A 25,737-nucleotide genomic window follows, 5' to 3' on the forward strand; every position below is an offset into this window, starting at 1 on the left:
GAACTTAGATCCCATTCTGCGATCACATTTCATATTGCCAAAACTCTGCCTTGGGGAAGGCTGAGTTATCTTGTTCTGCTCCAGAGCTGGTTTGGCTTTGTCTGTTCTGTGGGAAATGACACAATGTTGACCTAAGAGGGGCCCTCACCTCTCACTACTGAATCCCAGGGGTTGGGGAAGGAGAAGCTGTGAGCCCACTCCCAGACCTGCCCATGCCCACTCAGGAAATACCCATGCTATGCTTGTCTATGGACTCTGCCCTTGGCATCCTTGTTGCCCACCTGGGCTCTGGCAGAGACGTTAGGCGGGAAGAGGCCAACCGAATACCCGCCAGTATAAGAGGAAATGGAGAGAAACAGCTCCAGTCAGCCCCAGAAGGGAGGCCTGGAAAAACTCTGCAGCTGGAGCTAACACAAAGGACTTTTCAGATCCTGAAGCCAAGGTGCCCAGTGCTTTTTTTTTTTTTTTTTTTTTTTTTTTCGAATACAGCTATTAGGGTGACAAGCCTTTCCAAAGGCCAGCAGTTGGCGAGAGTTTCCAGGAAGCTGGTCTGGCATGGGGCTGGGATCATAGCAACTTTTAACGAGTGAAGTTCAGAAGGAAGAAGTCATCAGGAAAGGTTTAAGGTTCAACAAACTTTTTGAATTATTTTACAAAAAGTTCTGGCTTTCCAATTCAAAGGCATGTTTCCTTGTGATGGTTTTAAGCCAGAGCTTATTTCAGAGGCAACACAGACTGCACATTTCTGATTCATTCCCTGGAGATATTTGCCTAATCCTAGAGACAGGCTTTGGAAGTGCCATCCAGTACCTGGAGACACTGGAGCCATCTTACTATCTCTTCAAACAACCATCCACCCACGTGTCTCTCCTCTCTACCAGTTTCTGTGGTTGTGAGTACACACATGTGCACACCTTCCCTAAGTAGGAAGCTGCTCTTTGCCAAAAGCGAAAGGAATTCAGATTTCCAGAGGGTCTCCAGTTTCAATAGCTATCTGACAAAGAAAGATCCCTAGTGTGTGTATGCTGGTGCTGGGAGAGAGGGGCTTCCATATCCATTCACATGTTTCTGAGCCCCAAGAAAAACCCACAACTGGCTGTGCTCTCCCTAGCCCTACCCAACCTCAATCACATTCCTTCCCTTCCTGAGCCCACCCTGGGTGGCCCCAGCAAACCAGCTTCTACTCCTCCCTTCCCATCAGTGGGGAGACCTAACCCATGTCCTCATTGAACAGCCAACAGTGAAAATGAAGGTCACACTACAAGCCCAAACAGCTGAAAAGCACTCCACTCCTTCTCTGCCTGTCCTCACCCCAGTAGGAGAATAGACTCTTTTTTTTTCTCTGTCTAGCAGCCAAAGACTAAGCTTTCCCACCTTCCTGTGAATGCTTCCAGGAAATCCTTCTAACCTACTTCCTCCTGAAACATTTTTGGGCCTGGAAATGAAGAAGCTGCTCTTTTGAGTTGTAGCCCTTCGCCACTAGAACTTTCCAACATAGTAGGAATCTTTACCCCCCTAGGAGCATTTATAAATGTTGACATGGTTATTTGAGTCACAGTAGTGGATCAGCAGTGGCAAGATGGACTGGCTGGTCATGCTAAGTTTCTCCTTAGCCTAAGTTATTGAGCTCTGTACTTGTTTAGGCAGGGATTGTACAGATGGAGACCCTTCTGTAGCCATCAGAATGAATGAGTGACTATGATAGTTTTTAGTTTTATGCTCAACTCAAAGGCAGTGCTGAACTCCAGTCCAGTTGACACCTTTGCCGTTGAGACGGTTTTCAATGCCATAGCATCCTTCCTGTTAGGCAGGATTATTTCTCTTGATATTAATTCTGGAGAAGACTGAGGCTTTGCAGTCTGGGCCTGGCCATTTCACCTGGTTCCAGATGGCCATGGTGCTCAGCATGCCTTGTCACAGTTAGCTGTCTCTTCTGTCTCTAAGGCTCAGTCTGATTCTCTTGCTTGGTCAAAAATAGTGTTATCCACTAGGGTCTTCTGGCTGTTTTGTGAGGTGTTAATTATGGCTTTCCTGATCAGTCCTGACCAGATGAGTCCCAGAACTCATCTTTAAGTATCTACATCATACCTCCACTTTACCAATTTCTCCTTCGAGGCAGAGCCTGCGGTGAACTTGTTCTCATTGGCTTGGAAGGGTTTTCATGTCCTAGTCCTTGGCTTTGAGTGTCTATTCAGTTTGCTCTGTCTGTCAGGGATGTGCTACTTAAGGAAGTGCCCTAGGCAGCTTGCAGTAATGTCATTTGATCAAGGTGATTGACAGAGCCTGATACTGAGAGGAGATAGGTCCCACCAGAACAACAAAAGAACATAGTAGAAATTGGGCATGCCTTCTGGCTCTGGTCCTGACAGTAGGTGGCCTTATATGCTCATCTTTCCCATTCTCCTGTTGTTCCAGAGCATGATACCCAGGCTACATGGTCTACTAAGGTGCTGTGATAGTGTACAGGCCTATTGTACACTGATGAGACAGCCTGGTAGTGTGGAGGATGGGGGACCTAAGGGAAAAATACCTTAGTGAAGCCCTGAGCTCTGGGTGGACAGCTCTATTGGTAGCACTCTGTACACTGCATGCTGGGTCAATCAAGCCTGGAGCCTTTTGCTAAGCATCACTCGTCTGAAGGTCACCCATGCCCTCCCTTAGAATCCTACTTCTGGCTTCACTTGAAGCCTGACTTATCGTGCCATGTCCTTGAGCCTATACCTGGAGCCCACACATCCAGCTGGTAGAATTATAAGGCAGGTTTTGGTTTGCTGAAAAAAAGAGTATTTCAGTGTTTCAAACTAGCAGAGTTTGAATTTAACAAATCCAAGCTGAGCAGTGGTAATACACACCTTTAATTCCATTACTTAGGAGGCAGAGGCAGGTGGATCTCTGAAGCCAACCTGCTCTACAGAGCGAGTTCTGGGACAGCCAAAGCTATACAGAGAAACCCTGTCTCAAAGAAATAATAATTATAATAATAAAAGAATTCATATTCAAACCAGAGGAAAACAAAATCAAACCGATCTCCAAAAGGTGCAAGAGGGAGAATTAGACAAAAGAAAGATCTCCTTGGAATAGAGAACAGCTAAGTGTAAACAAGCCCAGGGTAAGGGGACAGACCCACATCACATGAGCACTTTTAAGTCGAGATCAGACCCTTACCCTACCATTTCCACCTCAGGAACAGAGGCCAGCTGCTAAGGAATAATAGTGGGGCCCAGAGGTTGAGTGTCTAGTGCTATCCACCTCAACGGACCTGGTTCTCTTACGACAGCCAGTTTAGGTCCTAATGCAGAGTATGTGGACTCATTTAGGTAAGAGCCCTGCCTGAGAGAGCTCTGTGCTCTCTGTGCCTCACCTTTCAACTTCCTCACTTGCCTATCCCTCACTTCTCAGAATCCATTACCTTGTAGATTCAGCCTTATTTCTGCCTCAGTTCTCCAATGGGCTACCACAAGCCATTGTTAGGGCAGAGTTATACTTTGAGTATAACGCAGTCTGGTCTTATATGAGGACTTGGAGCCAGAGTCCTCGAAGAAAAACCAAGTAGAGTAAAAATTATCTCTTAAAGCATCTTGATTTGCACCCCTCCCCAGTAATCCCTCTCAGAGCCCTTTGTATTACTCCTTTCTAAATTGCTCTCATGCCCAATGAAGTAGGCCTCTGAGAGGGCCTGCCAAGTGTCTCTGAACTTTTGGGGCTGTAGCCGCATGTGTGGATTGGTAACTTCAGTAGAATATGTAGATGCTGAAGTCAGGGTTATGGAGGTAGAGATGCTAGACTTGGAGTGCAGACATGGGCTCCTATCTACCTTTCTCCATCTTTTATTTCTCTTCCTCCTCCATCTTTCCAAGATGTCACCCTGGTCTCCCATGGAGCTAACTAGACTTTAAAGACTTATAGTGAGTCTTCTGTTAGCCAGTCGTTGCCAAGGATATGTATCTCAGGTACGGTTTCTGCTCAGAAACATCTGAACTATCCTAATAGGCATAAATATTGAGTGGGTGGCTTTGGGACACCATTAGGAGCCTGGGAGGAAAGGTCAGCCTAGTCTATGAGATCTAGAGATGCTCAGAATGGCCTGTAGGCAAGTGAAGGCTCCTGGCTTCCTTATGTGGTAGTGCCAGGTCTTGATATACTTAAGAGACTGACTGAATTCTCATGACAGAAGGTGATCAGATGACCAGCACCCAAACCCACCATGAACTGCTCAAATCTACGCAGGGGGTCATAGAATCTCACTTACTACTGTTCCAGTGCCAGCTCACTATTCTCAGGTCTTCAACCTGATCTTTACAAAAGGAGATCTAGGCTCTCTCAGTGACAGCATCTCTCAGAATGAGCCTGGTTCTACCAGTATTTCTTGTGTGATAGTAGCAAGTTTTTGTCCTTCATGAATCTTTAACTTCCCCATCTGTGAAGCTGAGGACTGACTCACTAAGTGTTCTTCCATCTACCAGGATGTAAGTTAAGTATTTCAGCCAACTGTGGCATTTACCACTAAAACCTAGCACCAGAAGTTCAGCATAGGCTAGCTCATTCTTAGCAGTGAAACCCACAGTTTGTGAACACTGTGGTCTCATTGGGTTTATCTTTTCAACAGAGATGTTGCCATAGTTTCCCTATCAATTACAGGGCCAATGGGAGGCAGGATATACAGCTTATCCTTCTCTGTAGTCTGTCTGAAAGTAGGTGTCAAGTTGTCAAGTCAGCACAGTGATGGAATTAAATGACAGAAGCACACAGGGCATCTATAATTGCCATAGGCACAGTCCTCTGATCCCATCTCCAACTTCCTCGGAGCAGAGTTATGGGTGCTAGGACCGTGCCTGTATGTCTTTTAATAGGAGTCAAAACAGCCCATCAGCCCCTTTCCTAGCTCCTTAAGGTTTTAGTCAGAATCTATAGACTTCCTCTGCTGCCACATTCCTCCACATCATCCGCGAGGCCAGTACTCTTATGTCTTCAAGTTCATCTTGTTTAGGACAGCACTTGGGATACAGCCTGACCTATTTGTATCCTTTAGAAGATCATTACCTGGCCGTTTTTAAAGCTTTTGGGTCAAACAAGCAATAACATCATGGGGTCTCTTGTCACAAAGGGACACTTTATATTGTCTAACACTTATCCCCAATCAGGTATATGGCTAAATACCTGACCGTATTTGCTGAAATATATATGCCAACACAGGAAGATATATTCCCAATGTATTAATACATAAGGGGAACTGTAGCTTGTAGAAGTTAAGAAAACTGCTCTAGGGTTCTGTGAGCAGGATTGAATGACCCAAGCTTGCTAAGGTTTCTTGGGAGATACTGATTAACCATTATGAGCCCACATCAAATCCAAGCTTCCCAGGGTTTCCTGGAAGACACTGTCCTTAGCCATTGTGAGCCTACACCAAACCCAACCATTAGCTGAGAAGTTTGAAAAGCTATGACATGCAGAAAACTACAGGACATGGGAAGAAAAGGAAGATACCCTAACTAAACAATCAGGCCATGATTCCCAGAACCCTGATACAGTGGATACCCCTTTTCTCATGCCCATCTAGAGGGCCTTAGGATAGATACCCCTTTTCTCATGCCCATCTAGAGGACCATAGGGTAGATACCCCTTTTCTTGTGCCCATCTAGAGGACCACAGGGTAGATACCCCTTTTCTCGTGCCCATCTAGAGGACCATAGGGTAGATACCCCTTTTCTCGTGCCCATCTAGAGGACCATAGGGTAGATACCCCTTTTCTCGTGCCCATCTAGAGGACCGTAGTGTAGATACCCCTTTTCTCATGCCCAAATAGAGGACATTTTTTTTCATAGACACTGATGTGTATGTTGAAGCAAAGGCCTTTCAGAGACAGCAGAGCTAGTCATGAAGAACAACTGTGGGGCCCCTGCATACTCTAGCCCTCAAGTCTTAATTGGTAAAGTGCAGTGATAATGAAAGGGTAGCACTGGCCCAAGAGAACAACCTGAACCTGACAAGTGAACTGAGGAGAGTCCAGAAATAGAACTATATGCCATCAGTGAGCTGATTTGTAGTGATGTTGATATGGCAGGACGGTGGGAAAAGGATGGTGCTGTATCAGACTGGATGTCCAAGTGGAGGAAAAAGCTTATCTTGACCTTGACTTCACATAGGACAAAAAAAAATTGATTCCAGATGGACTACAGATCTACATGTGAAAGGTGAGCTTTTAAAGCTTTAGAACAAACCAGAATATCTTTATGACCTTGGAGTAGTCAAAGTTTCTTAAGTAGGACATAAACAATACTATCCAGAGAGGAAATGTTTGATTAACTGGACCACATTAAAATTAAGACCTTCTGTTCATCAAAAGACACCAAGAGAGGAGGCAAGGCAGCCTGCAAGGGGGCCAGTGTTTAGAATGCATGTGTGTATCTGTGTATCTGACAAATGACTCGTACTCAGAACACCCAGAACATAGACAAAACTGCAACTGAAGAACAACAGCTCTCAGTCTTATACTGATAGAGAATGATAGATGTGACCAAGCAAGAATGTAGAATGGGACTCAGCTTACTGCAAATTACAATTACCAGTTGATGCCATTGGGAAGGCTAAAAGGGCAACAGTGAAAATTTGTGTGTGTGTGTTTATATGTGAGGATATAGAGAAACTAGAATATTCACATGCTTCCCAGCAGGAGTAAAAATTGGGGTGACTGCTATGGGAAACATCCAGTCACTTGGTGACCCAGCACTGCTACCCTAGGCATACAATTAGCAGAGACCACCGTAACTTTCACCAGACACATGCACAGAATATTCCTAGTAATTCACTACCAAAACCTGCCCAGTGGCTATGGGTAGTAAAATGAATAAGCAAAGCACAGGCCACACAGAATGGAGTGCCAGAGAGCAGCAGGCTCTTGGGACCACTGTTTTCTTCAACCCTACAAGGGGGTTCTTAGACATCACAGTGAGTGAAAGTGCCAGATACAAGGGTGTATGTGCTGTGTGATCCATCTACGTAGATTTCAAACACAGGCAAAACTGGCTGTTGTTGCTGGAAGGTGAGCTTATGGTTGGTTGCTCGTGGAATGTCTATGATAGGAAGTGAGATCTAGAGGTCTTCCTCTGGACGCTTCGGTCTCAAGTATGGAAAATGTGTCATTTGCACTTGAGATCTGTGTATTTACTCTTTTGGTGTGTTCCCTTTCTAGGTTTATAGCATGATGCCCTGTAGAAGACTGTATTCTGAGCTTTGCTGGAGACACAGCTTAGGTACACAGAGGGACTGGGTTTGCTTCCTGGCTACCACCTTGCTTAAAAGGATATATTACTTCAGTACTCTGACAAACCGCCTTGGAGCTGTCCTTAGCAGGTCCTGTATAGTTGAGTTTCCACTTGCAGCTCTCAGGAGATGTGTTTGGGGCTCTCCCGTTTTTTTCTCTGACTGTACATACTGTATCCATGTAGCCAGTGAGGTCCTCAGAACAATTCTGAGAGGTTTCTGCATCCTTTCCCGTGCTTGGATGGAGGAAGTGAAACTAGGGGGCACTGGGGGCTGCCTGCAGCTGGGCCAGTGCAGGCTGGGAGCCAGATTGAGGGCATTCAATTCCCAGTCCCGTCTCTTTCCCACTGAGCCACTCCGCCTCGCTTTTAATTTAATTAGGAGAACATTTAATCCCCCGTGCATTTCAGAGACGGGTTTGAGCCTGGCCGGGGCCGTGTGGGGCTCTGACAGGGATCCTGTGACTCATACAGTCTTGCACAGCCCTCCCGGGAGGGCTCCCATGAGGCTTCTTTGGCACCTTGTGCAGACAGAGGTGGTCTGGAGATTCACAGAAGACAGGACACTAGTCTGGAAAGACAAACTGGTCTCATCTGTTCTTGACAAGCCCCTTCCCTGTCCTCCTGGACACTGCCCCCTACATGGCCTTTCAGTCTTCTCCCATCAACACTTGAAGGCTGAGAAGCCAAGTAAGAGAAATGGGTGCTCACTTAGGTGCCACAGCAGGCCCTCGTTGTCTCCAGGCCCTGAACATCCCAGAACTGTTCCATCAGAAGAGCTAGCCTCCTGATCCACTAATGCCCCCCTTTCCAGAAGGCATAGGCTGGCCCCAGCCTCGCTGACAAATGCAGAATTCAGGAGACATTAGTAGTGATGTGGATGAAAGCCAGGCCACAGCGGGCCTCCCTGGAAAAGAGAAACTCAAACGTCTTGGCGTGAGATTCTGCAGGGTCCAGGAGAAAGTTGAAGACATGGAAATTCTAATTAACGCACGTGGGGCTGGTTTTGCTCAAGGATTTTTGAAGCTGTCATGTCACAGGAGGCCCGGCAAGCACATGCTCGCCCGGGAGGTGCTTATGGGCACCTGGTGGGATTCTTGCAATGCCCTAGCCTGCGTTCTTACTTTCCCTCTGCCCTCTAGACTTTGCTCCACCCACCTTGGTGAACTAGGTGGCCCCTGAATGCTCTCCCCTCCCTCCCGCACGCCTTCAGAGTAGGATGACAGGCTGGTTAGTAAATAAAAGTTGAGGCTGCCAGTTGGAAATGTCACAACAGAAAAGTCAGAGGGGTCAGGAACAAACTTCTTGGAAGAAATCTTCAGGGAAACTGTATAACAGAGCCAGGCTAAGCTATAGACTGCTGTACTTATGGTAGGCTTGGCCTTTGGGGATGTTCATCTTGGGTATCCCTTGTATAACTGGTAGGTCAAAGGTGTAGGTTCCAGACAAGTTTTGATTGGTACATCAACTGAAGGGTGGGGGTGAAGTGGCTGTAGGAAAAACTCACTGAGGCCACACCCACTGTCCTTTAGCTTTTATTTATAGGTGCTACATGGAGACTTTATCTCAGGCAAGGCTAAGATATATTTTCTGTGTCAGAAGTGGCAGTCTTAGGGTCCTTCATCTTGGAATTTGGGGAGTGCTGGAAAAGGAGTGACCAAGAGGAGCTGTGGATACTCTCTTCCCTACCAGCCCCAGGCTAAGAGTCAGGGAGCTGTTACTTGGGGGGTTTATGATTGCCTAAATATGATGTGAGAGGTGTCCCCAGGAAAAGGAAGGCCGAGTAGACACTGGACGATGTATGTGTCTCCAATGGCTGCAGGAGTGATGAGGGTTTTCCAGCTGGTGGGATACCACACAAGGCAATGGATGCATACAAGCCCTTGCCAGTTTCCCAGAGTAAGCAGGGTCCTGGGGACTTAAACTATTAGGTATAAGGCTACCCCTATCTCTTGTGGTAGTTCCTTCATGTGTTGACAAAGGTCTCTATTCTCTGTTTCATAGTGGGCTTTCATGAAACCTGGAGCAAGGCTTTGGGTAGAGGATTCCTGTTGAGGGAGCTTGAAGAGTCCAGGGCTCCCTTCCAATGATGTTAGAATCAGGAAGACAGCATCTGACTGAAATATGTATGCAAGGCTGAGGTCCAGCTGTCCAGAGCTGAATAAGGCCTGGGAAGTGCTTGGGGAGCTGCTGGTGCTTGCCTATTGAGCTGGGGTCAGAGAAGCTGCCTTGTCTTCTCAGCACCCTTCCCTGTTTACCAGCAGTTCTCTAGTTTTTCAATAGGCTAGCATCTTGGCCTCTCGGTCCCCAAACTATCAGTGGCCAACAGGCTCTGGAAAAGAGGAGCTTCACTCAGCCCCAGGGACCTTCCCATAATCAAGGCTACAGTGACCTCACCTCCCTGGGGCCCCTGGGTGGGGAGAGCTTGAGATGGAAACAAAATGTGTCTTTATTTATGCTTTTAATTTGAATTTTGGAACTGGCCCAGCATGGTAATACATTTAACATCAGTAAAATGCTGAAGAAAAATGGATCTGTTTTTTTCTGCAACTGCCTCCCACCCACTCTGCCCCCTGCAAGACCCTAGTACACATCTCTGTCCCTGGTACCAGGGTGCGTGCCTCTTTTTTCAGTGTAGGTTCATAGGGCCAGTTGCCCACAGGAGCCATGCTGCATCACTGAGCTGCTGGAGCCTAGCTTAATTACAGACATCAATCAACAAGCTGACTGTGCAAGAAGCAAAGGAATGCAGTCCTGGTGTGGGCACGTGGACCCCATATACAGTACTCACGATTGCCTGTGTTCCCCCAGGATGGGGAGGGGTCTCGGAAAGGCCAGTAGTCCTGAAAGCACATAGGGTTCTAGGACCCAGACAGTCATGCCTGTGAGGATCATCTTTGCTAGGACTTCCAGCAAGGATGGCACTTGACTTCTGAGTATGTGGGTGTCCATAACCTCATCCCTGACCCTCAACTCTGCTTTGACCAGATTGTATCTTTTTGGAGAAGCCCCTGTCCTAGGTCTTTTAACTTAATACCACCATGGGCTCCTTTCATACCTTCCCACCTTCTCAGATTGGCTTACTTCCAGCTGTTGTATTTGGTGTGTTCCTGGGTGGGGACTTGGCTGGGTAAAGACTGTCCATCTCCTACTCAGAGAGACTCTGGGAGTGCTGACCTGAGAAGAGCTCTGGTACCTGGATAGATGGTAACACAGTAGCCAGGAAAGAGTCATTCACATATCAGGCTCTGTTACCTCAGAGGAGAGATAGGAAATGGACTAGTACTCTGAGCAATGTTGTCTTACTGGCTTAGGGCTGTGTCTGGAGCAGATGGGCAATGTCTGGCTCCAGGAGCTTTGAGTGCACTAATACCAGCACAGGTGACTTTTTGCCCACAAAGGGGTGATTGATTGTAGGGCAGCTGTGGGTTGAAGTATGGGTATGTATCTCCAGTTTTCCACCTTCCTGTGAGACCCCACTTGTGTTTTCCTTCAGGGGCTTCACAGTGGCCAGGAACTGCGAGGCATGTTTGTCCATCTGGATGGATAGTTTGTTGAGAGCCCTGTACTCTCTTGGTGCAACTGCTTTTGTGTCTGGAGGCTACTCCATGGCCATAAGAATAAAATGAAATGGGCACCAGCAAGAGCTGAAAGAAGGCTGAGCGGCCTCTCCAGGCTTGGGCAATTCTCTGGGGCCTATTATGGTTGCCATGGTGCTATTTACTGTCCCTACTCCTAAGCAGGCACTGTCATATGGCATATAACACCAACCACAAGACACCAGTGTTTACACTTTGAGTTCTCTAGTACCCTGAACTTAATTTATTGAGAGCCTTAACCACGTTGTATGCTATTGCTCTACCCATAGACACCAGCTCACACCTTTGTTCCTCCCTGTTAATACAGCCAGCCAGTAAGGCTATTTTAGGAAGGAGAATGACTCCTGCTTCTCAATAACTTACTATCTCTTTCTGAGCCCATAAACACTCTCTACATCTTAAAAACTATGAGACATTGGTAACCTCCCTTTGAGTTTGGGTTGCCTGGGAAGATAGGGGCCATGGCTTGTTTGATCATAATCATCCCTTTTGACAAGGCTGCCTTCCCCCCAGGGTGGCCTCAGCTTGGCTATCTGGTTACTTAAGAAACCCTCATCACCAATTTCTTCAGTCACTGCAAACCCAAGCCCGTACCAGGAAGATAGCAAAGGCAAGAAATCTAGACATAGGCTAGAAGCATTATGACAAAGCACACAAGGCTAAGGACATGAATTTCAGAATGAAAGAGTCCCAGTATGTAAATCCCAGCAGGGCTACAAGTATGGCACTAACACCTTGACATAAGGACACTTTTCCAGGGGAGTATCCAGTGGTGCAGTGGCCAGAAGGGGTCCAAGTGACTTGCCTCCACCACATGGCTGGCTCGACTGGGCTTGGTGGGGACATTTGAATCACATGTTGCAAAGAAATCAGACCATGGCTGGATTCTGGGGATTGGCCTGGTGATGCCGTGTTGGGGGCCCCAACAGGGGAGAGGATGGGCATGTGTCCCAGACCAGCTGTGCCTCAGGGGAAGGCCAACTGGAAGGCGTAAAAAATCAGCCATTTCCTCCACCTGAAGAAGCCCCTAAGGACAGTAGCAGCAACTGGCAGACATCACCCGGCATCTGCCCCATGGCTCTGGCCAAAGTTCCATGGGGAAATGCTAAAAAACAAATTTGACTCTTTTGAAGGAGCGGTGGAGGGGGGACAGGGAGAGAAAAACTATTTTCTCAGACGCTCAAAAGCATGAAAACAAGTGGAAAATGATCAGTCTGGTTTTCCATAAGTCAAAACAAGAGGATCATATTTCTAGATTTGGTGGGAAAGCCCCTGCTCTCCTCTCCTGCCCAGCCCTGAGGCCAAACCCAGCAGCTAGTGGCCTCCTCTTAAGGATAGGCAGTAGTTCTGGGTACTAGGTGAACAGACTATGTTGCAGCAAGTGGATAAGCTTTACCCTATGCCAGGCAGTTCCCATTAGCCTCACCCTCTGTGAGCAAAAATGGACACTCACTGTGACACGTGGGTGATGGGGGTCAGCAGTGTCTCTCCTTCCAGGTCCAGGTCCTCAGCAAAGCTGTTTGTTCTCAAGAAGTGGGGTGTGCTTACTTCCAGCAGTGTAGGGCTCTTCCTTACTGTGGAGAAGGTATGGGACAGCTCATTAGGCTTCAGTAGAAACTTGATCATGAAGGGGCCACCTCAACCTGTTATTGCTGTGGGATAAACCTGTGCACTCCTAATGTCAGGTGAAGAATGGAGACAAAGCTTAGAAGTTTCAGTCTCATCCATCAGGTTTACACTGAGTGGAGTAGAATAGGTGAATCTGTGTTCAGATTGGTCCCCAGATTCCTGAGACCACAACATCTCTGATTGCCCTGGGATTGAGCTCCAGAACTGAGGACCTGCCCTGTCAGGTTCTGGACCTCTCACTAGCTTCACACAAAACATGTGTGTCAAGAACAAATAGAAGCACTGACTACTATTATTGTGATGTTTACACACATGACACTAAAAGATCAATGGGCCAAGCAAGAAGGAGTGCTAGTTACCTCTGCCTGTCAGGAATCACAAACTGAATTCCTTGCTCTGGCCGTGATGCTGTATTAACCAGGGCTTTGAGGGAGGCCCCCAAATTGTCCTAATAGATGACTTCATATAGCTTAGGGGACTGATCCAGACCAGTCTTCATGGCTGTTCCAGCTTACTAGTGTTTGCTTTCAACTCACTTTTCATTTAAAGTGTTTGATGTAGAGCAATTGAGTACTTCTAACAAGTGGAATAATGCAAAATTCACAGTGGTCCTTGATTATTATAAGTGTCACCTACCAGGCAGATCCTTGGCTCCTGTCTTTATTCATCCCAATAGCACATATATGATGTTATATACCTGAATGAACCTCTGTTCTTGTCATCTTTTCTAATCATTCAGAACAATTAGGTATACAGTTATGTAACTATGCATCTAATCATCATTTTGGCAGCATAATGGCCCATAGTTTAGACCTACCACAATTTACTTACTCATCCTATATTTTATGGACATTCAGTCTCATAGTTTTACGCCAATCAGACAGTGATGCAATATCCATCCTTATTGTTAAAAGCTTCTGACACACTGGGTCAAGTGAGAGGGTGTGTCTTTGGTATTATTAATAAGTGTTTTTGGGCTGTTCTTCTATTAAGCTGTAGCATTTTTTTCTTCCCCTTCAACTTTCCTGCTCTTTGCATGGCCCATTAAGCATGGCTAAAAACTGAGGTTTTCTCATTTTAAAAATTCTTTACTCTTTGAGAATTTTATACATTTTGATCATAGTCACCCCATCTTTTCCCAGATCCATCCTCGTCTACCTCCCAATCCCCCAAACCTCGTATCCTCTTGTTTTAAGATTTAATAACCCAACAACTTCAGTTTTTGCTGCTCATATACTTCTGGGGTGTGATTGCTCTGCCAGAAGTCAGAACTGTTAAAGAAATACTAACTCTCCTTCCCCAGAAGCCATTAACTTGATAAAGCCCCTAGCTTATCAAGAACCTTGTGGAGTTCATGAACCTCTTCCCACTTAATGATAGAATGTTGACTGGCTGATCTGTGTAGACAAGCCTGCAGCTGTCCTGTCATGTCCAGAAATCAGTTTTGCTGCAGTTCTCCTCTTTAGTCTTTCCATCCCCTCTTCCACAATGTCTTGGCCTTGGGGAAGGGGAGGTTTTCTCATTTTTCACCTTCACTTACTGCTTTCTGGCTTGTTTGGGATTCTTCTTGCAGAATTGCCTGTTTATACTATTTGCTTGGCATCCATTTAAAAGGAGCTTTTAATTCATTAGAGATAATAACCTTGTGTTACATAAAGCACAAATATCTTTCTTAGTCTATATTTGGCCTTTTAATACTATGTTGTTTTATCATAGAGACTGTCTTGTTTTTTTACAGTGATACTTTTACTTTATGAAATGAGTTTCCCACATCTAATACAGCAGTCTTTTACATTTATTTCCAATATAAACATACAAATGTGGGCATACATCTGTATGTATGTATAAATTTTAGCACAGTTAGCATTTATACCTAATGCAAGGGATGTTTAGTGGTCATAAAATGGTAATTCAAGACTATGTGTAGTTTTACTTTTTAAAAATCTGAAATATAACATAAAACTAAAGAAAATTTTTGAGAAAACATAAAATTCTCAATTTGAAAGTGAATTGAGATACAACACCAAAAACTTAATCTGAAAAAGAAAAATAAATCAACTTTATCATAATTAGAAACAAATGAATTATTGTTGCAACAAGTGCATTTTGCCAAGCAATAAAAGAAGCAAGGAGTAACAACAGGGTTTACAACTGTTAAAACCCTTTGCTTTGTGAAGACAATGAGACCAATCACAGATATGCTGCACATCACTTACTCAATCAAGGACTTGTACACAGAGCATTAGAAAGAAGAATGCTCATGATTTGACAACAATGAAGCAAACAACCCATCTTAAAAAGTGGATTACAGGGGCTGGAGAGATGGCTCAGTGGTTAAGAGCACTGATTGAGCTTTCAGAGGACCTGGATTCAATTCCCAGCACCTACATGGCTGCTCACACTTGTATTTAATGCCGAGATCTGACACCCTCACCCTCATACATGCAGGTGAAACACTGATGCACATTAAAGTAAATAGATTATTTTTAAATTTGAATTACAAATAAGCGTGTGAAATTGTGCTCAGCCAAAGCACATTATCTTTATAGAAATTCCTATTCATGTAGAAACTCACCTATTCATTCCAATTACAGTGAGATAACACTAAAAATTATTATGATCGTGGAAAAAAACATAAAATCAAAAACATAACAACAAGCAGCCAAACCTGAAACAAAAGCATGTCAAAAGGGCTCATATACCCTTAGCCAAAGCTAGAAAAAATAGAATACTCGATTATACCTGAAAAAAACACAAGTTGCCAAGTCTATACTTATAAACAAGTAATTGAAAAATAAATGAAGATCCTTCTTACAGAATTATTCTCATAAGTATAGAAGGAATGAGTTAACTATGAGTATACCATAGAAATTCTTGCTTCAAGAAAGATCCATGGATGAATGCTAAAATTAGTAGGTGAAATCTTAAGTAAAACTTCAAAGTCTCCCCTCCCCATATTTTTTTTTCCAGTGACATTGATTGAATCCAGGGCTTTGTGCATGTTAGACAAGTATTCTGCCACTAAGCTACATCCTCGGTCCCAAAATAAATTTTAATTGCTTTAGTGATTTTAACACAGTCAGAGTTTCTGATATGCTCCTGCGGGAGATAGACTAAAATTCCTCATTCCCTGAATGTTGTAGACCTGGTGAATTGCTCTTAATGACTAGGTATAATAAAGAAGCAGCAGTAGGTTAGTTACAGTGAGCTACTTACCCATATAGTCAAGGTTAATGCTAGCAATAGATCATGTTATGTTGATGAATAAAAAGAAAAGCACTTTGCCTTAATGACATCCACCAAACCTATAAACATATTCTAATTTTGGGAAAATATTAGACACACCTAGAGTAGCAATGATATAGGATGAGTATTCTTCAAAAGCAGCAAGGCCAATAAGTTGCAGGCCATAGGATACTAAGGACTCGATGAATAAATGTAATGGTTAGATAGGTTCTTGGAGTGTGAAGTAGTTAAACTGGGAAAATGACTACATTATAGTCCAATAGCGTTGTATTTTTTTTAGTTTTCATCAATGTAAAATGGTTATAAGGTACTGCATTGAGAGGTATATGGTAAAACTATTTTTGCTTCTACAAGCATATGTAATACATATGCAAATAACACACACAAATTAAAAATGAGAAGATGCATAATGGTAGAGAAGAATCTTAAATATATAAAGATAGATTAAAAAACCATAGAGAAAAGCACAAAACCTTAAGCAGAGACACTAATGACAAACAGAAAACTGCCTTCATTTTATTGACAAATATACTCGATCCTGAAACAATTCTTCCTAAATCTTAAGGAAAACTAAGGTTTGCATATGAACACCTTGATAAACTGGTTCTAAAATTTATTTGGAAGGATAAAAGACCAGGAAAAAATAGTGTTCTTTAAAAACAGTGTCTAATTGGCCTACCAAACACAAATAGTTCTTAACAGTGGTTATTAATACAGTGTGGTTCAAGGACAGACTAACAGGCTATTAGGATAGAGCTAGATGTCAGAAAATAGACATTTGCAGTGTATTAAAGACAACCTATGTATCTTGAGATGGCCTTTTCAATAAAACATTCAAGGGCAACTGGAAATGCACATGGGAAAAACGCTAAATTGGATCTGTAATTTTCTCACACCATACATCAAAAATTCATTCTTGGCATTCCAGGGGATTATGACAAGCAAAGCTAGAAGGTCCATATGACTGAATATAGAAGAATATCTTCATGGCCTTGGGGGTAAGGATAATTAAGAAGCACCAATCAAAAAGGAAAATCCCAATTTTATTACAGAGTCAAAACTTAAATATCTAAATACATGTTAAATAGTAAAGAATCAAAATAATAAAACATAAAAGCTTGAGCGAATCAGTAAGAAAAATAGCCAAGCCTGGGGCTGCAGTTCGGTAATCCCAGCTACTTGGGAAGCTGAGGCAGAAGGACCTGTAAGACCTTGATGGGCAACAATGTGTTGGGACCACACTCAAAGAGCAGTGCTCTGTCTCAAAGAGTGAAAAGGGGGCTAGAGACAACTCAGTGGCAGAGTGCTTTTCTATTGTGCATGAGACCTTAGGTTTAAAACCCTAACACTGAAAAAAAAATGATCTAACTAAAAATAAGCACGATATCCTTCCACCCCAGAAAAAAAAAATAAAAACCATGAGAGAAGAATCCAAAAGCCTGATGAGCTTATGGAAAGGTGTTGTGCCTGACTAGCAATCAGGGAAATGTAAATAAACTCAGGAGCTCATGGCCCATGGGGGCCAGAGGCAGACTTCCAGCAGGAAACTACACAGACATTACTTAGTCATAACTGGGAGAAGGGCTCAAGTGAAGGGCTCTGTGCCTGTGACATCCTCAGAGAGACCAGGGAAAGACCGGTAAACCTTGAGGAATGTGTGCACATGAAGAGGCCCACAGGTCTGGGACTTGGTGGGAGTGTGTTACCCTTCCCATTTTAGAGACTCGGGGCTGAGATTCAAGTACACTGGGTTATATTATATACTTGTCAAGTCACAGCTAAAACTTCATCCAGGATTCAAATGTTCTTTTGGAAAAAAGGAAAGAAAAAGAACACAAATACATATTTCAATGTTTGCATCATTTGTATACAGAAGAAAGGAGCAACAAAGAGACTGGAAGAGGGGGCTGTGTTCTACACTCCCAGAATGACAAGTGCCATCTCCAAGCCTTAGCACCCAGGGTGAGTCCCTCAACCCCTGAGAAAGGCTCAGTCCTGGTATTAGGAAATGAAAATGTGCCCATCAGTTGGCTGTCCAGAGTGGGTGGGACCTGTACCTGCCATAGAGGAATGTGGACTCTTTGGTTTAATCCTGGGACGGGTTCATGGGGCCCCTGCAGTAAGGGTCAGAGAGGGCTTCAGCACAGTTGTTTTTCCAAGTCATAAGGAAAGACTGTTGTAGACTAGGCATGTTTCAGCGACTATGAGGGTGCCTCCCCTTCCATGATGTAATCAAGACTGCCACCCCCTCCCCATTAGATCTGTTCTCAGAGCCAGATCAGACATCTTAAAGCTTCTGGAAGGAAGTTGGTAGGGCAGGGATTCAAATTACAGACATTGGTGCTGCTCCTCTTAGGCAAGAGCTTGGGGGAAGTATTGTCTTCTAAGAATCCCCCATAGATCACCCCCATCTCTGAGGAACACAGTTTGTCTTTCATAAAGATATGGAAAAATAGCCCTACTGTAACTAGAACACACTGTGAGACCACAGTGACTATGCCAAGGGTAGTTTACCTAGACACTTAGATCCTCCATAAAGGATACTGGAATGTCAGGTGTTCTCTGCTGAAGCAACCAGTTTCAGAATACCTGGCCCTGGAGGAAAAGTATTGTTTCCTAGTGACAATGAAGTCACATTTTCCTAAAATGGTCCCAGTTTTTGATGCTTTCATTCTTGGCTGCTTCTGTCTTGTCAGAGCCAGAATTTGGACCTAAGTGTGCAGGGCAGAACAAAACAATTTTGTTTTCTAGGAAAATGGGAGGTCTGGAATGGCGAATGTAGCCTCAGGCGTGGCAACTGCCCCAGCTGGGGCTACCCACTGCCAAGTTTCACCCTCTCTCAAGAGAACCAAAACCAGACTCTATGCACCATCTTCCTTCTCAGCCAAAGGGCCCACTCATTAGGGTGATTTGCATTTTACTTAAGCATAGAAAAAAAGACTGGAAGGAAATAGATCAGAATGTGACATGTTTGTCTGTGGATTAAAGGACTTCAAATGATTTTCATTTCCTTCCTTATAGTATGTATATTTTCTGCTTTGAATGTATGATACATCTAGAAGTCATAAAAACATTAGCTTGTACAAGCCTCCTTTATTTGCCTTGTACTCATCATCTTGGAGTAGACACAAAGTATCAGAGTGTCCTTTCTCACCCACCTTCTCCTAACTGTCTTTAAGATGCCCAGAAGAGCCAATGACACAGTGCTCTTTCTTCCTAAGTTCTCTAAAGTCTTCCATTTCCTAGCTTCATTTCCCTTGCATTGAACTCCCAGACTTACCCCTCTGCTCACCAGGTCAGCATTTGAACATTCCAAGTCCAGCTCTCTGTAAGACCCCAGGCCATGCTGCTGCCCACTGCCCTCTGCTGAGACCTGCTGGTATCAGTAACTTCACCCAGCTGCTCACCCCTGCCCTCCTCCTTGCCCTCCTCCTTCTAACTGATTATAATCCTGCCTAATCTCCCAGATGTAACCCAAACCGCCTTCTTGTATAAGCTTCCCAAGGCTCTGGAGATTGCCCCCCTCAATTGCTGTGGGGCTTATGTGTGCCTGGCCCTTAGCACAGGAACCTTGCTTTCTTCCTTCCCCATGTCACCTCCGGTGCCTGGCACAGGCAAGTCCCCTGAGCCAGCCCATTCCAATGGAATAAACAAGCTGCCTATGTTCTTCCCTTGAAGAGCCCCCCTTCTCTATCCCTCTCAATCAATTTCCCCGTCTTGGTGGATTTGCCAGAGCCCTGTGGATCCTGCACCATGAAGGAAAAAGCCCTCCCTAGGGCATCTGGACAGCTGCAGTCAGGCTCTGCGTGACATTGCTGAGTTGGAGCTCTACAGCCTGTGCCAGCTGCCCATGCCCTGCTCACAACACCCTGAGCCAGACCAGCCCCACCACCACCACCTGTGTCTCCACTCAGAGGCGAGAAGTAAGAGACAAGGACAGAACGTGTAGAAGCCATTCCCACAACAGCTGCCAGGAACAAGACGAGAAGTTCAGTGTAAATGTATATTCACAGCTGGTACCCAGTTCCGCTTAGGAAAATACCTTGCTTGAGTGGACACCTGTTGTTTTTGCATACCCTGCAACCAGGCCTGGCTTCTGGAAATATCTCACTGAATAATCCTTTGAGGGGTCCTCATTTACAACTCCCCAGTGTGTAAGGGTCAGGAATCCACCAGCTCTTTCCAGAGGGGGCATTGTGGCTGGACCATAGCTTCAGAGACATAGTTGTGCCTATGAGGCTGTCTTGTACTGGGTTTGGAAGCAACAAGAGCCTATCCTGAGCCTGTGGCAGGAATCACTGGAAAAGAGCCTGTGACTTCTTTCTCCTGGTTGCTATAAGTTGGTGATCACCTTACACTCATTGGAAAATGGCTGCTTAAGGATACAGATGTGTATAGCTATGCATGCATCTAGTTGTGCATTTATCTATGGGCAGAGAGTAAGGGGAAGAACAAAAAGGGGACGGGGTAAAAGGAGAAAGAGAAAGATTATCACTGAAGTAGGTCCAGCTGTGTCTGGAACAGCTGGATTCAGATTTGTGAGCCAGAAAAGTGTCCAAGTGTCCCTCTTGTTATCTAGATAGAATTGGGGTCTGTCATTTGTTTTTAAGAACCTTCAGGAGTATATAAGTTAGGGATAGGATATGAGCCTGAGGAGATAGGTCTGGGGGTAAGACTAGGCTACAACCCCCCCCCAAAAAAAAACAAACAAAAAACCCCAGTAAATACCCCCTGAGACAGCCTTGTTAGACTTTGCAGGGTGGAGGGCAGGTAGGAAGAAGGTTAGCTAGAAAAATCTGGCCTGAGGCCCTGACTTCAGCTCTTCACTGGCCAGGAACCTCTGGGAAAGGGGCTTCTTCCAGCTGCTCATTTTCTACTGTTATAATACAAACACCTTCAGAGAGGATCTCTCCATATCCTGTGCAAGTGAGTATCTTTGGCACATTATGGAACATCTACTTTGTATTCAAGCAAAGATTGCTGGATATATTTGACTTGAAATGGACAGTGACATGATAGTTGAAGATGACCTGTGGAGTCCCAAGACATCTTAGGAACAATGCTTGGCTTTATATAACTTAAGATCTGGTTCATAGTACTGGAGACTTTTTCCTGAATGCCTTTTCTCACAATGGAGATAACAGGCCTAACACATAAATCTCAGAATAAATGGAAATGGTTCTGTGGTCCCACAGGTGGGGTTTGAATAGTAGAGGTGCTAAAGAAGACAGGCAATGAGAGAGCCATCCCCAAGTGAGCCCAGGGAGCAGAAAGTGAGCGGCACAGCTGCCTACAGAACTAAAGCAGTGCACGCAGCTTTACATGCTGCACGAAGTCACTGTCCAGGTCTCTCAAGACACATTTGTGAGGGAAGGTTCCAGGCAGCAAGAGCAGCCCCAGGAAACTTTAATATACAATGGAATCTGGGTTAAGCACTATCTTCTCCAAAAGTTGAGCTCACAGGACATTCCCCAGAAACCTCTGGAGAGGTGGGGAGGAAAGTTTCTGGAGGTCTTTGGATGAAGAAAACAAAAAAGTGGCCTTGATTTTCGAGGAGAAATTACACAGGAAGAAAAAAATGTTTTTAATCTAATTAAGAGCGATCTTTTCACCTTCATCACAACATCACGGAAATGTGCCAGTTCTTAACTTCACACAATAATCAAAGCAATTAAGGAGAAGCCTTGGAAACTGGTGCAGATGTTCTCAGAATGTTTAATGGGGAAATGAGTTGCAGGCCTCATTCTCAGCATCCGGCTCCAGGCCCTGGCTACCAAATCCAGACATCTGCTGGGGCCCCACCCCCAGGCCTGGAGGGTGTGTGCTTGAGAAATACAGGTCCCTTCCCAGGCTGCCTCCAACGAGGCCAGATCTGGGATCCCAAAGGCTCCCCATGGTTCTTCAAGCCAGAGCCTGGACATAGTCAGAATCACCCCAGAGCTAGGGGAAGCTTAATGTCAAAATTATGTTAACAACTGATGTCAAAAGTAATCAACTCAAACTGACTCCCTCACCCCTCCTGGCTGCAGGAGGACTATGAGCAGAAGAAGGGAGGGTCCCTGGCAGGGATTAAGGGAGACTCTCTTCTTTGACTTCCTCAACATGAACACCATGTAAAGGTGTGGCAGCACCAGTGCTGTGTGTTTCTGCAGGCCTCAGCTCACTGTTGCCAAACTACACCCAAGAATCAAACTGGTACATCTTTGAGGAATTTCCAAGGATAATTGGAAAACATGTAGAAATTAGGATGCTGCTTACTGAGGAAATAGCTTGTTTCCAAGAGCAGAAAGGCATATGAGTAATGGTAACTGGCTTGAGAATGAAGACCTTTATGTACAGACACAGCTCATTAAATCACATTGGAAGCCCTGGTGTGTGGCACTCACAAAGACCAAAGAAGTAAAGAAAACATGCCTGGTTTTGAGGACACATAGGCAGTATGGGTCCTCACACATGTACTACCTTTAGCACTCATGCTGTTTTCATACCAAAGGCTTCTTAATACAAGAAATACTGTGTTTGACTCCAGAGGCCTGTTTAACTCCATACAAAGTAGTCAAAGGGAATGGAAAGAAATCTCTCAAAGTATGCCTTCAGTGGTGATCAATACTCCAGCTTAGTATCACTGGTAGAACTTTAATTTAGAGTATTGTAAGCCAATTTCCAGCTGTTCATTGGAGTGCTTTCTTAGGAAGTGGTGGCACAAGTTTTTTGAATTATTCTTTGTCCATGAAACTAGTCCAAGAAAGCGTGACAGGAATGGGATAGAGCATTTAAGAATGAAAGTAGCGATGATGCATTTTTTATCAAAAGGATTTCAGGGACTGCTATGTAGAGAATATAGCAAAGGGAAAGCCAGAGGGAATTGGGAGGCCAGTGAGAAGTGAAAGGGAACCATCAAAAACAAAACAAACATGGTGGCAATGGTATTCAAGTAGCTATAGAGACCAGGAGTGGGAAAATGCATATACGAAAAAAGCATAATTTTAAAGACTTTCAGGAAGATTCGAAGAATAACAACATACTACATTTCCCTGCTTGGACGTCAAATCTTTTGACTTATCCCAAAAATCAGAACAAGAAACCCCAACAACAGTAACAGTAAAATAAAACCATTTATGATCAATACCTTCAATAGTAGGCAGACTACTATAACCTAGAAATTACCCATGAACAGAGAATCTGCCCAGTGTTGTATGCCTGTGGGTACAAAAGGCAAGAAAAGGTTTAAAGCTGCTCTGTCAGAAAAGTGAGAATGTTAAGTGCTATCAACAAAAATAAGGTGCCCCTCTCCACAGAAATACATTTTTCTATAAACTCAGAATTAATGCCAGTGATTAATTCTAGGAAGCAGTCAGTGATTTGATTTATTTACAGCAACCTCGTGAACATCACAAAAAGAAATAGCCAACTAAAAAGTGGTAGAGGATCAGCAAGATGGCTCAGTGGATAAAGATGCTTGCTGCCAAGACTGACAAGTTTAGTGCAATCCCCTGAAACCACATGATGGAAGGAAAGCACAAGCTTCTTCAAAACAATAGGAACTTGTGACATTTTTGCTTGTTCTTGCATACTCATCTTCCCTTTCCTCACCTGGTTTGGTGGCACTGTTGAAGATGGTAGACTATATTCCAAGTATGGACTATGGCCCTCATTTCTGGAGGGAGCAGAGCAGTCTTTGTTCTAAAAGAATTATTTTTTGTTTCATATTGTTTGGAAGCAATCTGAACGACTGATGTAAAGTGACTACATTTTTTAACCTTTCAGAATTTGGTAGACAGTACTTGCAAACACTGTAAGACTTTCAGACCAATTATAATGACTTGGGAAAATTTCAGTTGCTAAAACATACAATAGGCCACAGAAAAGTCTCAGAAGACAATGTATAGTGAGTTTTAGTGGACACTAAGAACATTTAAAGTAAGAGTGTGTGTTAAAGAACTTATGAATGTACAGAAGTAGATGCTAAGAAAAACCCTGAAAACAGTACAACACTACCTATGGCAGATTTCTATGTTCACCTCAAGCTACAAGTGAAAGCATAAACAAGCATTGTAAATAGTCTGTCTAGATATTGAAAGAATATTCCAATCCATTTAATTTTCAAACACTGGATAAATCCTGTACCCCTTTTCTACCTGATTCCTTAAAAAAAATCTGCCATAATGAACTGAACATAAATGAAAGGAGCAGGGACTTCAAAGACCACACACAACTTCACAGAAAATAATTTAGAAGTCACTGAGAAACAGTTACAGTTTGAAGTATTATAAAAAAAAAATCTTGAGGCAGTAAAGAATGTAATGTTCACAGTTATCATATAGCATATTGAAAATATACACTTGTAAACAAAAATTGTGGAGTATATAGAGAAACAACAGCAATAAGTATCCTTTCTGCAGAAGGCTGGAAAAAGCACAGGCATTGAACTTAACCAAGAAAATTTCCTTCTCAGGATAGGGAATGGTTTAGCTGTTAAAGGGACTTGCTGCCTAAGCCTGGTGATCTGAATTTGAGATCCGAAACCCACAGAAAGGTGCAAGGAGAGAACTACACAAAATTATCCACTAATCTACAAATGGGCATACACACATCCTCACTTATAATAAAATAGAAATAGTCTAGTCAGACAGTGGTGGCACATGCCTTCAATCCCAGCACTTGGAAGGCAGAGGCAGGCAGATCTCTGTGAGTTTGAGGCCAGCCTGGTCTACAAGAACTAGTTCCAGGACAGGCTCCAAAGCTACAGAGATACTCTGATTCAAAAAACAAAAACAAAACAAAAGAAATAGTCTAAAATATGCTGAAAGATAAAAAGAAAACAATAAAACAGAACATAGAATATGAACAATGAAATATAAATTAGAAAATGGAATTAAATTCTGGAACTGAAAAGTATTAACAGAGAACACCAAGCAGGATAAGTGCCAAAAAATGCATCTAAGCGTATCATCTACAGCAAGTCAAACCTAGAAGAACATCCTACTATAAAGTAGCAATATTACAGACTACATCCAAGCTTTCCTCAGAAACCGAGGAAGCAAGAAAAGTGGAGAAAAAAACCCCACTCATCTATCATTCTGTACTCTGGAATTGTCCTTCAAAGGTGAAGGAAAAATAATCAGATAAGCAGAAGTTGAGTAAAGTTATGGCCAGTTACCCTCTTTGTAAGAAATGTTGAAGTCTTAGAAGGAACATAGGTGGGAAACCTACCTAAATAAAGAAAAAAACATCAAAGGTAAGTGAATGTAAAGTATTACTTTTTATTTTAAAACTGTCATATCAGGTAAGATTTTGTTTAAAACAACCAACAATGTATTATAATGGTTATGTATACTTAAATAAGTGCAGTGAATGTCAACAGTGATTTTAACTATGGTTATATTTCAGGTCATACTATGTGTGCATTGGTATAGTATTATTTGAAAGTGGGCTTAGATTAGTTGAAAACGGATACAAAATCCAGAGAAATCAAGCAAAACATAAAATGCAGTTCAAGCAGTATTCCAAGGAGAGGGGGGAGGAGAGAAGGGAAGTATTAAATGCTCAAACCCTAAAAGAACTATAGAAATTACAGCTCTCAATAGTTTTGTAGATAATCTAGTTTTAAAAACTTTTCACAAAGCATGTATAGAAAAACTAGTTTGTATTCACAAGTATCTCAGTAGTGTCCTGGGTTTATGGTACCAGAATCTCACATATAATATCATGTTTACAGTAGATTTCAGATTGGGAAATTTGTTTTACATAGTCATTGATATTCAATAAGTATCTTTCCTGCAATTTGTGGCAGTACTAGTAAAGTGTTTTGCAATTGAGCTATATCCAAGACAGATGTTCTACCTTTCTAATTGCACAAGGTCTAATCCTGTTACACTTAAAAGGCCTATATTAAATACAGTGTAATTCTTTACTTTTAGGTGTTACCTAAGAAAGTAAAAGTGATTTTTGAGCAGGCTAAAATCAACCAAACAACAACAACAAAGACATTTGCTATCAAGCCA

At 43.5% G+C, this 25,737-nt stretch overlaps 1 protein-coding gene across 3 annotated transcripts in view; it reads right to left on the minus strand.

Moving 5' to 3' along the window:
• Positions 1-25,737, minus strand: part of Kcnq1 (potassium voltage-gated channel subfamily Q member 1) — a 319,789-nt gene that overhangs the window by 151,876 nt on the left and 142,176 nt on the right. For all 3 annotated transcript variants that reach the window (XM_057778117.1, XM_057778116.1, XM_057778118.1), the window contains one exon: positions 12,312-12,432. In XM_057778117.1, coding sequence (XP_057634100.1) covers positions 12,312-12,432 — 121 coding nt within the window. The remainder of the gene's footprint in view (positions 1-12,311; positions 12,433-25,737) is intronic.

Source organism: Chionomys nivalis, chromosome 8, assembly GCF_950005125.1.
Source record: "Chionomys nivalis chromosome 8, mChiNiv1.1, whole genome shotgun sequence".
In the NCBI taxonomy this organism is placed as follows: domain Eukaryota; kingdom Metazoa; phylum Chordata; class Mammalia; order Rodentia; family Cricetidae; genus Chionomys; species Chionomys nivalis.